Source organism: Mustelus asterias, unplaced genomic scaffold (genome assembly GCF_964213995.1).
Source record: "Mustelus asterias unplaced genomic scaffold, sMusAst1.hap1.1 HAP1_SCAFFOLD_98, whole genome shotgun sequence".
Classification (NCBI taxonomy): domain Eukaryota; kingdom Metazoa; phylum Chordata; class Chondrichthyes; order Carcharhiniformes; family Triakidae; genus Mustelus; species Mustelus asterias.
The window spans coordinates 1188659-1200429 of record NW_027590146.1 but is presented as its reverse complement, the minus strand read 5'-3'; the positions used below and the strand labels follow the sequence as shown (position 1 = coordinate 1200429).

At 45.7% G+C, this 11771-nt stretch overlaps 1 protein-coding gene across 1 annotated transcript in view; it reads right to left on the bottom strand.

Moving 5' to 3' along the window:
* Nucleotides 1-635: 635 nt before the first annotated feature.
* The window catches only part of LOC144484296 (NACHT, LRR and PYD domains-containing protein 3-like), a 47221-nt gene continuing 36085 nt past the window's right edge, over nt 636-11771 (bottom strand). Inside the window, exons 6-9 of the mRNA XM_078202826.1 lie at nt 11206-11376; nt 8470-8640; nt 7572-7739; nt 636-2513 (exon numbers count right to left, since the gene is read on the bottom strand). Coding sequence (XP_078058952.1) covers nt 2426-2513; nt 7572-7739; nt 8470-8640; nt 11206-11376 — 598 coding nt within the window. The 3' untranslated portion in view covers nt 636-2425. The remainder of the gene's footprint in view (nt 2514-7571; nt 7740-8469; nt 8641-11205; nt 11377-11771) is intronic.

Genomic DNA, 11771 nt, shown 5'->3' with positions numbered 1-11771 from the left:
TCTCTTCACCCTCTCTCCTCCTCACTTTCATCCTCCACTCTCCCCCCTCACTCCAGCCCCTCTATCTCTCCCCTTCACCCTTCCCCTCATTCTCCTCCCCGTGCCTCCCCCACACTCCCCTCATTCTCTTATCCCTCATGCGCTATCTTCCCGTCACTCTCCCACCCCTCCTCACAATCTCCCTCCCCCATTCTCTCCCTCACTTTTCACCTATTCTCTCCCTCATTCTATCTCCCATGGCGCTCTCCCCTCACACCATCTCCCCTCAACCTCACTCCCTCTTCACCTACTCTCCCCCTCACTCTTTCTGCTCACTCTCTCTCCCATTGAGTGTATTTAGGATAGAGATAGTCACGTTCTTGATTGGTCAGGGGATCAAATGTTATGGGGGAAAGGTGGGAGAATGGGTTTGGAAACTTATCAGCCGTGATTAAATGGTGGAGGAGACTCGATGAGCAGAATAGCTGAATTCTGCTCCTGTATCTTATGGTCTTTTCAGTTTCACGCTCACTGTTAGCGTTTACACTATTTACACTATTATTATTACACAATTATTTACACCAGGCCCCCGCTCTTTATTAGCTTGTGTATGTATTAGTTTCAGCATTCCAATGATTCACAATTAGCATTTAACTAATTAACCAATAAGCATTTAATTGTAAATAACTACAGTTATACAGATGATAAAATCAGGAATATTCATTACAATTACAGAGCAGCAACATTAACCCTTTCTCTTCCAAGACTCAATAACATAGATCATGTCACATACTGAGCAGTATTCAGTTAAAACTAGCCCAGACCGGACAACACAAAGTTAATTTAAATTGAAATAATAGGTGATGCGAGGAGATTGTTCTGAAGAAATGATATTAATTTGAAAGTGATTAATTCATAGTCTTTGAAGAATTTCCCCGATCCAATGTGATGCTTTTAATGGTGTAGAATATCTACCCACTTTTCAGCACCGGCATCTGCAACTGTAGATGGATGAAAAGGAACAATCCGACAAACACCAGGTAATATCTGTCATGGTAAAATAAACAGTTTGATAAATAATGGCAATATCTGACATCATGCATCTGTCCTGAGATCTCTGGGATAATCCAAAATAAATCATACATTCAGAAATTAAATAAAGCTGAGGTGAGTGTGCAGGAACAGAGTGAAATTGTGAATTCTACCTTTCTATGCTCTCGCTCTGCATCTGCTCAGTGAGATATAAGGAACAAGGAAAGAGGAAACTGCATTTCCGAGGCTCTGATGCTGTGCAATGCTGCGCCAGTGTTCCTGTGTTGCTTTCATTCGAGGGATGTCGGTTTCAGAGGAAATGTTATCACTTGTTGTCCAACTTAAATGTTATTTGGTTACAGGGCGCTGCGATTTCATTAACCGCTGCAATGCATGGGTTTGTTGCTTGATAGTGGTTTGTGATGTGCGTTTCTGTGGGTTTATGGCTGCACGTTGCGAGTATTTAAGAGAGATTCTGTGTTTCTCTCTGTGTCAGTACGTGGATAAGAGTGTACAATTGTCTGCGTTTGAGAGTTTGTGGGTGTCAGTTTGGGCCTGTGTGTCTGGAAATAGGTGCAGGTGTGTTATCTTGGAAACAGGAATTACAGAGTGCAGCAGAGTTTACCCACTCCCATTCTGAATGGGATTAGTGTCTGATAACTGCACCAAATGTACACATTACAGTCTGAGATCATCCCCAACTACAATCTCCACACAATATCTCCCATAGGGAATGAGGGAACAGAGTTCATGGACAGTGTCTGGTGATAAAAGGGTTAATTCACCAGCCGGGGTTCCTGCTACAAACTCCAATCCCTGTCAATATTGTTCAATATTCACGCTGCAGTAACCGGTTCCCAGATGCAGACATGGGACTTACTGAACTTGTCTGAGGCTCACAGAGAGCAGCGCCTGCAGTAGCTGTGAGCCACCAGCAGATGGTGGCATTGTGTCACTTTAATCACCAGATAGTGAAAGAGGTTTTGAGGAGAGGCTGGTGGAGCCTTTAATTCATTCACAGAGACAGAGAGGAAACTCTGACAAGATTGACCAATCTGCCCTCTGCTGGGTACTGTCAGAATCACACACACACTGTTCTCTCTCTGGAGAATGATCTCTGCTGCTCCATTTTGAAAGGAGGGTGAAGTCTCTGTTGCTGAGAACACTTTGACAACACATTGCTGCTTAAACAATGGTTTGCAGCAATCTTTCCTTCAATGTGGAGACTAAAACTACAACAGTTTTCCAGCTGGGAAACCAGGTAAGCAGGGAAATCAGTGCCAGGCTGGAGGGGCTGATGGAATAGGGAGGGAGAGGGGCAGGAATGAAGGGTTTGGAAGGAGCTGTCGAAGATCTTCACAATTCAGGATTTCACTGTAACCGGTGGAGCAGCAATGTTTATAGATTGAAATGTTCACACTGTCACTGTCAGTCCCCGTCTGGATCCCCGCAGCGGCTCCAGCTGTCTCTTCCCATTTGGACTGAACTGATTTCCCCGCAGCCTGGAACAGATTAAAGATGAAACAGGAAATAAACAGATTGAACAACAGAGTAAATAACAGGAGACTGGAGTTAATGGGACAAATCTTCTGGTCTCTGGATCGCCAGAGACCAGACACACATCCGAAGATGAGCATCGGGACCCTGTGGATGTCCTGACGCACTGATCCACCTGGGAATTGTCCCAGAGGTATTAACTACTATTGGGGAACTCCCCTGCTGCAGTTAGAGTCAGATACTTGGGACAGATCCACAAAGTTTACCTGGATAGTTACTCAGGTAATGTTAGACAGCTCACCACCTGGGCTAATACCTGAATAGCACACCCGAGTCCCCCAATCACTTCCCACTGATCCCCATACTCCACCTCCCACAATCTGACTAGACCCACTCATAGAGTCACAGAGGTTTACAGCATGGAAACAGGCCCTTTGGCCCAACTTGTCCATGCCACCCTTTTTTTAAAAAACCCTGAAACTAATCCCAATTACCCGCATTTGGCCCATATCCCTCTGTACCCATCGTACCCATGTAACTAGACAGCTATATGAACGGAGTGGGAATGGAGGGATACAAAAGAGTGGTCTAGTTTGGACCAGGGAGCGGCGCGGGCTAATTGTTCTTTGTTTCTCGTTTCAAGGCTTCATTCTATGATCATCTTGCTGGTGCCAGTACAGAGCGAGACTGCGGATAGTTGGGAACCTGTCTCGGGGGCAGGGAATTCAGATGGTGTTCGTAAAGCAGAAGTGGAAATGAATAGGGTTGGGAAGCATTTTCTGATCAGGGCCAGTGTGATCTCCTGGACCCGTTTCGATCGCCACAGGGGGTCGGAGAGGAATTTCCCAGATTTTTCTTTTCCCCATATTGGCCCTGGGGTTTTCACTCTGGGTTTTCGCCTCTCCCTGGAGATCACATGGTCTGGAATGGGGGGGTGGGGGTGAGTTAATAGGTTGTGATGAACAAAGCATCGTAGCTGTGAGGGACAGCTCGGTGGATAGGATATTAGGATGTAGATAGGCTGGAAAATTGGGCGGGGATCCTGGATTCAGGATTCAATCCTGGACCGGGGAGCGGCGCGGGCTTGGAGGGCCGAAGGGCCTGTTCCTGTGCTGTATTGTTCTTTGTTCTTTGTTTGTTAACTAGCTAAATGCTTTTTGAAAGATAAAATTGTACCCGCCTCTACTACTACCTCTGGCAGCTTGTTCCAGACACTCACCACCCTGTGTGTGAAAGAATTGCCCCTCTGGACACTTTTGTATCTCTCCCCTCTCAACTTAAACCTTTGCCCTCTAGTTTTAGACTCCCCTACCTTTGGGAAAAGATATCAACCAACTAGCTGATCTAAGCCCCTCATTATTTTATAGACCTCAAAAGGTCACCCCTCAGCCTCCTATGATCCAAGGAAAAAAGTCACAGTCTATTAGCCTCTCCTTGTAACTCAACCCATCAAGTCACAATAGCATCCTAGTAAATCTTTTCTGCACTCTTTCTAGTTTAATAATATCCTTTCTATAATAGGGTGACCAGAATTGCGCACACAGTATTCCAAGTGCACCATTTTGTATCTCTCCCCTCTCATGTCATACATTAACAGTTACAGTCAGAGCATCTAATCAGTGTCCATGGACACATCAACTGCACTGCCCTCATCGACCTTCTTGGTTACCCCTTCAAAAAACTCAATCAAATTTGTGAACATGATTTTCCACTCACAAAGCCATGCTGACCTTCCCGAATCCGTTCTTGCATCTCTAAATGCCTGGAGATTCTGTCTCTCAAAATACCTTCCAACAATTTACTCACCACAGATGTGAGGCTCACTGGCCTGTAGTTCCCAGGCTTTTCCCTGCAGCCCTTTTTAAACAAAGGCACAACATTTGCCACTCTCCAATCTTCAGGCACCTCACCCGTGACTATCGATGATTTAAATATCTCAGCTAGGGGACCCGCAATTTCCTCCCTAGCCTCCCACAACGTCCTGGGATATATCTCATCAGGTCCCACAGATTTATCGACTTTGGTGCGCTTTGAAACTTCCAGCACCTCCTCCTCTGTAATATGTACACTCCTCAAGACATCAATATTTATTTCCCCAAGTTCCTGTAACATCCATGCTTTTCTCAACAGTAAATACTGATGAGAAATATTCATTTAGGATCTCACCCATCTCTTGTGGATCCACACATAGATTGCCTTGTTGATCCTAAAGAGGCCCTGCTCTCTCCCTTGTTACTCTTTTGTCCTTTATGTATTTGTAGAAGCTCTTTGGATTCTCCTTTGCCTTATCTGCCAAAACAATCTCATGTCCCCTTTTTGCCCTCCTGATTTCTCTCTGAACTCTACTCCTACACCCCCTATACTCTTCAAGAGATTCACTTGATCCCAGCTGCCTATGCACGTCATGTGGCTCTTTATTCTTCTTGACCAGGGCCTCAATATCCCGAGTCATCCAGGGTTCCCGACTTCTGCCAGCCTTGCCCTTCACTCTCAGAGGAATGTGTTCACCCTGAACCCTGGTTAACACACTTTTGAAAGCCTCCCACTTCCCAGACATCCCTCTTCCTTCCCACAGACTCCCCCAATTAACTTTTGAAAGTTCCTGCCTGATACCATCAAAATTGCCCTTGTCCCAGTTTAGAATATTAACTTTTGGGACAGACCTATCATTCTCCATAGCTATCTTAAAACTAATAGAATTATGGTCACTGGTCCCAAAGTGATCCCTCACTAACACTCCTGTCACCTGCCCTTCCTTATTTCCCAAGAGGAGGTCAAGTTTTGCCCCCTCTCTAGTCGGGCCATCCACATACTGAATGAGAAATTCCTACTGAATACACTCAACAAATTTCTCTCCATCCAACCCTCTAATACTATGGCTGTCCCAGTCAATGTTGGGAAAATTAAAATCTCCGACTATTACCGCCCTATTTTTCTTGGAGCTATCTGTAATCTCCTTACATATTTGCTCCTCAATTTCCCGCTGACTATTTGGGGGCCTATAGTACAACCCTATCAAAGTGATTTCCCCCTTCTTATTTCTCAGTTCTACCCATATAGACTCAGTGGCCGAACCCTCGGATATATCCCCTCTCAGTACGGCCGTGATGTTTTCCCTAATCAAAAGTGCAACTCCCCCTCCTCTTACCTCCTGTTCTATCTTTCCGATAGCATCTGTACCCTGGAACATTGAGCTGCCAGTCCTGTCCCTCCCTTAGCCATGTTTCAGTAATTGCTCTAATATCCCAGTCCCATGTACCCATCAATGCCCTGAGTTCATCTGCCTTGCCCGTCAGGCCTCTTGCCTTGGAATAAATGCAGTTTAATCTGGACTTTCCTTGCTCTCTGTCTTGCTTCTGTCTGATCTGTCTGGTACTAGGATTACTGACACTGCCTTTACTAATTAATGTGCTCTCTTTAACTTCCGTGCTGTCCTCAAACTTCTGTTTTGTCTCCCTCCTGCTTTGGATCCCACCCCCCTGCCAAACTAGTTTAAACCCTCCCGAGCTGCTCGAGCAAATCTCTCCGCCAGGATGTTAGTCCCCCTCCAGTTCAAATGTAACCCATCCCTCTTGAACAGATCAGCCCTTCCCCAGAAAAGATCCCAATGATCCAAAAATCTAAATCCCTGCCCCCTGCACCAGCTCTCAAGCCAGTCATTCATCTGCCTAATCCTCCTATTCCTACTCTCACTAGCACGTGGTACCGATAGTAGTCCTGAAATTACTACCTTCGAGGTCCTACACGTTAGCCTTCTGCCTAACTCTCTGTATTCACATTTCAGGACCTCATCCCTTTTCCTACCTATGTCGTTGGTACCAATATGTACAACGACCTCTGGCTGCTCACCCTCCCCCTTCAGAATGTCCTGCAATCGCTCAGAGACGTCCTTGACCCTGGCACCAGGGAGACAATACACCATCCTGGAGTCTCGATTGCAGCCACAGAAACGCCTGTCTGTGCCTCTAACTAGCGAGTCCCCGATTACTACTGCTCGCTTGCTCTTTGCCCGACCCTGTCCCACAGCAGAACCAGCTGTGGTGTCACAGGCCTGGCTACTGCTGGTATCTCCCCCTGACAGGCTATCACTCCCGTAAATCATCTCTACCTCCCCTCCAGCCCGACTACCTCCCACTAGCCCTTGAACAAATCTGACTAAACCTCCCAACTTGGCCTCATCCGTCCCAACCTCTCCTGACCTGACATAGAAACATGGAAGATAGGAGCAGGAGGCGGCCATTTGGCCCTTTAAGCCGACTCCACCATCCATCACAATCATGGCTGATCGTCAACTCAAAAGCCTAATCCTGCTTTCTCCCCATAACCTTTGATCCTGTTCGCCCCAAGTGCTGTATGCAGTCGCCTCATGAATACATTCTTGACTATATCTCTGACTTAAACTGATTACTCAAGAAGCAACCCCAACCCACTACTCTCCAAAGCTATTAACCAATCCCAACCCCCGACCAAATCTAACTGGACACCCAACAACATTACCAACTCCCAGCCACCATCCAAACTGCTGATTAACCCTCCAACCCAACACAATACAACTCGACCACCCTCCCGACACCCAGAACTAATCCTTGAACCTCTCCCCAGCTCCCTGACTAACCATTCATCCAGCGACACATCAACCCATTCACTCCCACAATCAACTAACACTTATGGAGCTCCCCGGGGTCACTGTGCTGTAAATAAGGTGTGCTTGCTCTACCACGACTCGACTCTGCTCTGATGGAGATCGCCGGGGTCACTGTGCTGTAAATAGGGTGCGTGCTCTCTCTTCCCCGACTCTACTCTGGTGGAGCTCCCCGGGGTCACGGTGCTGTAAATAGGGTGTGTGCTCTCTCTTCCCCGACTCTTGTCTGCTCTGATGGAGCTCCCAGGGTCGCAGTGCCGAAGATTCTGGGAGAAATATGCAGCAGTTTCAGGTTGGGAGAATTTTTAAACATACCGGCAATCTGCTTACCATTGTTGCTGCTTGGAAGATTCAGGCCCATTTATATTTTAAATCCATTTATATTTTAACTGTTACACTAAAAATTCACACAAACACTCACCTGATCTCCTCCAGACTCCTGCAGGTCAGTATGAGGCGGCGGAGAGCAGGGACAGATTGATCTGTGAAGGAGTTTGATTCCAGGTACAGAATCCTCAGTGACTGGTTTGTACTGAGAGCGGAGGCGAGATCCTCGGCACAAGAATCTGTGAGAGCGTTATTATACAGACTGGAGACCAGAGAGAGGAATAACAGGAATCAGGCTCAATCCCCAGTGTTTTAAATAATACTGTTAATAACAATAATAATGTATTGTATCAGACATTCCAAAAACACAACCTGCATTTCTGTAGAATGAGGAAATACTCAATGCTGAAAATGAAATATAAATAAACTGGAAATGCTCAGCAGGTTCGCTAAATACATGTGAAGAGAGAAACAGGGGTAAAGTTTGAGCTTCCATTGGAACTGGGAACGGGCAGTGAATTGACAGGTTTGAAGTGACAGCGGTGGGTGGCTGGGGAAGAAACAAAGAAAGGACAAACTGGAATTACAGGAGTGATTAAATGATAAAAGTGATGATGGGTCAGGACCACAATCACAGGATCTCCATGTCCTTACTCGGAGTGGCTCGGGAGGGACATGGGATGGTCAGTGGTTTGGGAATGCAGTTTGTGGTGAGGTTGAAGATAATGGCTGTGATTTTACCAGAAGCTCTGAAGTCCCAGCATGGGGATTGGAAATGGGTGGTGTGTCCGTGTGGGCAGGATAGGCAGAGTTATGAAGGTGATATTGTCAGAGGCGGACAATTAACGGCTGGCAGAGGAAAAGCAGTTTTCCTTATTCATAACTGACGCCAATAGTAATGGGCAGTGTTTTTTATACAAATACCAGTGGTGAAATTATATTGTTGAATATTCAGTTATTATAAACACAATCTCACACAGTCTGCTACTTACTGCAGTTTCTGTATTTTACAGTCTGGATTCCTCAGAGCCACAGACAGCAGTTTCACTCCGGAATCTCCCAGTTTATTGCCACCCAGATTCAGATCTATCAGTGAGCGGTTTGTACCGAGAGCAGAGGCCAGGTCCTCGGCACAAGAATCGGTGAGATTGTTACCACGGAGACTGGAGATCAGAGAGAGAAAAATAACAGGAATCAGGGTAAATCCACAGTGTTTTTAAGAATAAGATCATTAACAATAATAATGTACAGCGCGGGACATTCAAGAAACACAACTTCAGTTGATAGGAGTTTTAGACTCCCCTACCTTTGGGAAAAGATATTGACTAACTAGCTGATCTGTGCCCCTCATTATTTTATAGACCTCTATAAGGTCACCCCTCAGCCTCCTCCGCTCCAAGGAAAAAAGTCCCAATCTATTAGCCTCTCCTTATAACTTCACAAAACACCTTGGAGTTTCTGGTCTGCATCTTAACAATTGCCTCCATTCACTCTTTACTCTTCCTCACAAATCAAGGGTTGTGTGACTGGGTGACGTGTGTCCCCCTGTAAGCATGTGAACGGGTCCTCAGTCACCGTCACATTGTTCCCCTACACCCAGGGCACAGAAATCAATGTGATTGACATTCCACTGCATTGGGATCAGAGAGAGAGAAATCACAGGAATCAGTGAAAATTCAGGTTCTGGTTCATAACTTCCAACCCCTGGGCCTTTATAGAGTTTTTCAGCACAGAAAGAGGCCCTTCGGCCCATCGTGTCTGTGTCAGCCATCAAGCACCAATCTATTCTAATCCATTTCCAGCACTTGCTCCATAGCCTTGTCTGCTGCGGCATTTCAAGCGCTTGTCTGAATGCTTCTTAAATGTTCTGAGTGTTCCTGACTCCACCACCCTTTCAGACAGTGAGATCCAGATTCCCACCACCCTCTGGGTGAAAATACTTTTCCACAGAACCATAGAATCCCCACTGTGCAGAAGGTGCCCAATCGCCTCATCGACTCTGCACTGACTCTCCGAAAAAGCCAGGCCCACACAACTGCTTATCACTGGACATTTATCATGGCAAATCCACTGAAACTACACATCTTAGGACATGAAATGATAATTTAGCATGGTCGATCCACCTAACCTACACATCTTTGGACTGTGGTAGGAAACCAGAGTACCTGATGGAAACACGCACACATGGGGTGAACATGCAAGCTCCACACAGGCAGTCACCCGAGGCCAGAATTAAACAAAGGTCCCTGACGTTTTGAGGCAGCAGTGCTAACCACTCTGCCATCTTCAATTCTCCTCTGAAACTCCTCCCCAATGCCTTAAAGCTATGCCCCTGGTTATTGTCTCCGAAAACAAAGGGGAAAGGTTTATTTCTATAATTTGATACAACTCCACATGGTCGTCCCCCAGCCTTCCCTGTCTGAAAACAATAACAGGAGCATTGACATACAGATGGATCTGTGCGTACTTGTCCACTGATCCCTGAAAGTGGTAACACAGGTGGATAACTTGGTCAACAAGGCATGCAGCATGCTTGCTTCATTGGCCAGGGCATCAAGTATAAAAGTTGGCAAGTTATGTTACAGCTGTATTCAACTTTAGTTGGGCCCAACATGGAATATTGCGTGCAGTGCTGATCGTCAGACAACCAGAAGGATGTGGCTGCTTTGGAGAAGGTGCAAAGAAGGTTTACAAGGATGTTGCCTGGTCTGGTTAAGGTATGAAGAGAAGTTGAATAAACTTGGATTGTTTTCATTGGAAAGACGGAGGCTGAGGGGTGACCTGATAGAGGCAGATATATGGTTGATAGTTGGAGTCTTTTCCCCAGGGTGGAAAGGTCAACTACAAGACGGGACAGTTTGAAGGCAAGAGGGGGAAAGTTTAGAGGAGACGTGCAGGGAACGTTTTCACATAGAGAGTGGTGGGTGCCTCGAATGCACAGCCAGTGAAGTTGACGGAAGCAGGCACGTTCCCAATGTTCAAGGTTTATCTTGATAGAAACATGAACGGGAGATGAACAGAGGAATAGAAGCTGCGTCTGAACAATAAGTACTGGGTCTGAATAAGAATGAGGAGTCGCCGCAGGCTTGGTGGGTCGAAGGGCCTGTTACTGTGCTGCATGGCTCTTTGTTCTTCTTTGTACATGAATGTTAAAATCACCCGTGATTATTGAAGAATGTTTTTACAAGACCCCATTAATATTCCTGTGTCGGAGATTCTGAATATTGTTAGGGGCCTATAAAAGATTCCCACAAGTGATCTTTTAACTTTGTTAATTCTTTATCTCTACCCAAACTGATTCTGCTTCTTGATCATTGGAACTAAGTTCAGCTCTCGCTGCTGTACTGACATCTGTTACTAACAGTGAGACTCCACCACCATGTTCTGTCCTCCATTTACTGTCATCCACTCACTCTCCCCCCTTTCACTAATCAATGGATGCTGTGCCCGGGGAGAGCTGTGCACATCTGAGGAGGAGGAGAGGACCTCAGAGGGTGAACCATAACATTATTCCCCCACTCCCTCAACATAAGGATTTGTGGGACTGACATCCCATTGCTCAGAGATCAGAGAGAGAAGCAACAGGAGTCAGAGGAAAAGCAGTTTTCCTTATTCATAACTGACGCCAATAGTAACGGGCAGTGTTTTTGATACAAATACCAGTGGTGAAATTATATTGTTGAATATTCAGTTATTATAAACACAATCTCACACAGTCTGCTACTTACTCCAGTTTCTGTATTTTACAGTCCGGATTCCTCAGAGCCACAGACAGCAGTTTCACTCCGGAATCTCCCAGGTTATTCTCACTCAGATTCAGATCTATCAGTGAGCGGTTTGTACTGAGAGCAGAGGCCAGGTCCTTGGCACAAGAATCTGTGAGATCGTTATCATTCAGACTGGAGATCAGAGAGAGAAAAATAACAGAAATCAGGGTAAATCCACAGTGTTTTTGAGAATAAGGTCATTAACAATAATAATGTACAGCGCGGGACATTCAAGAAACACAACTTCAGTTGATACAGAAGGCAAAATTCTACTGATGCTGTAAATCTGAAATATGAATAAAATATGTTGGAAACTCTCATCGGGTCAGGCAATATCTGTGAAGATAGAAACAGATTTAGTTTCAGTTCAATTCGCGAAACTTAGAAATTGGAAATCGCAATGAAATAAATTGTTTAAAGTGACATGGGCCCTTCGGCCCATCGTGTCTGTGTCAGCCATCAAGCACCAATCTATTCTAACCCATTACCAGCACTTGCTCCATAGCCTTGTCTGCTGCGGCATTTCA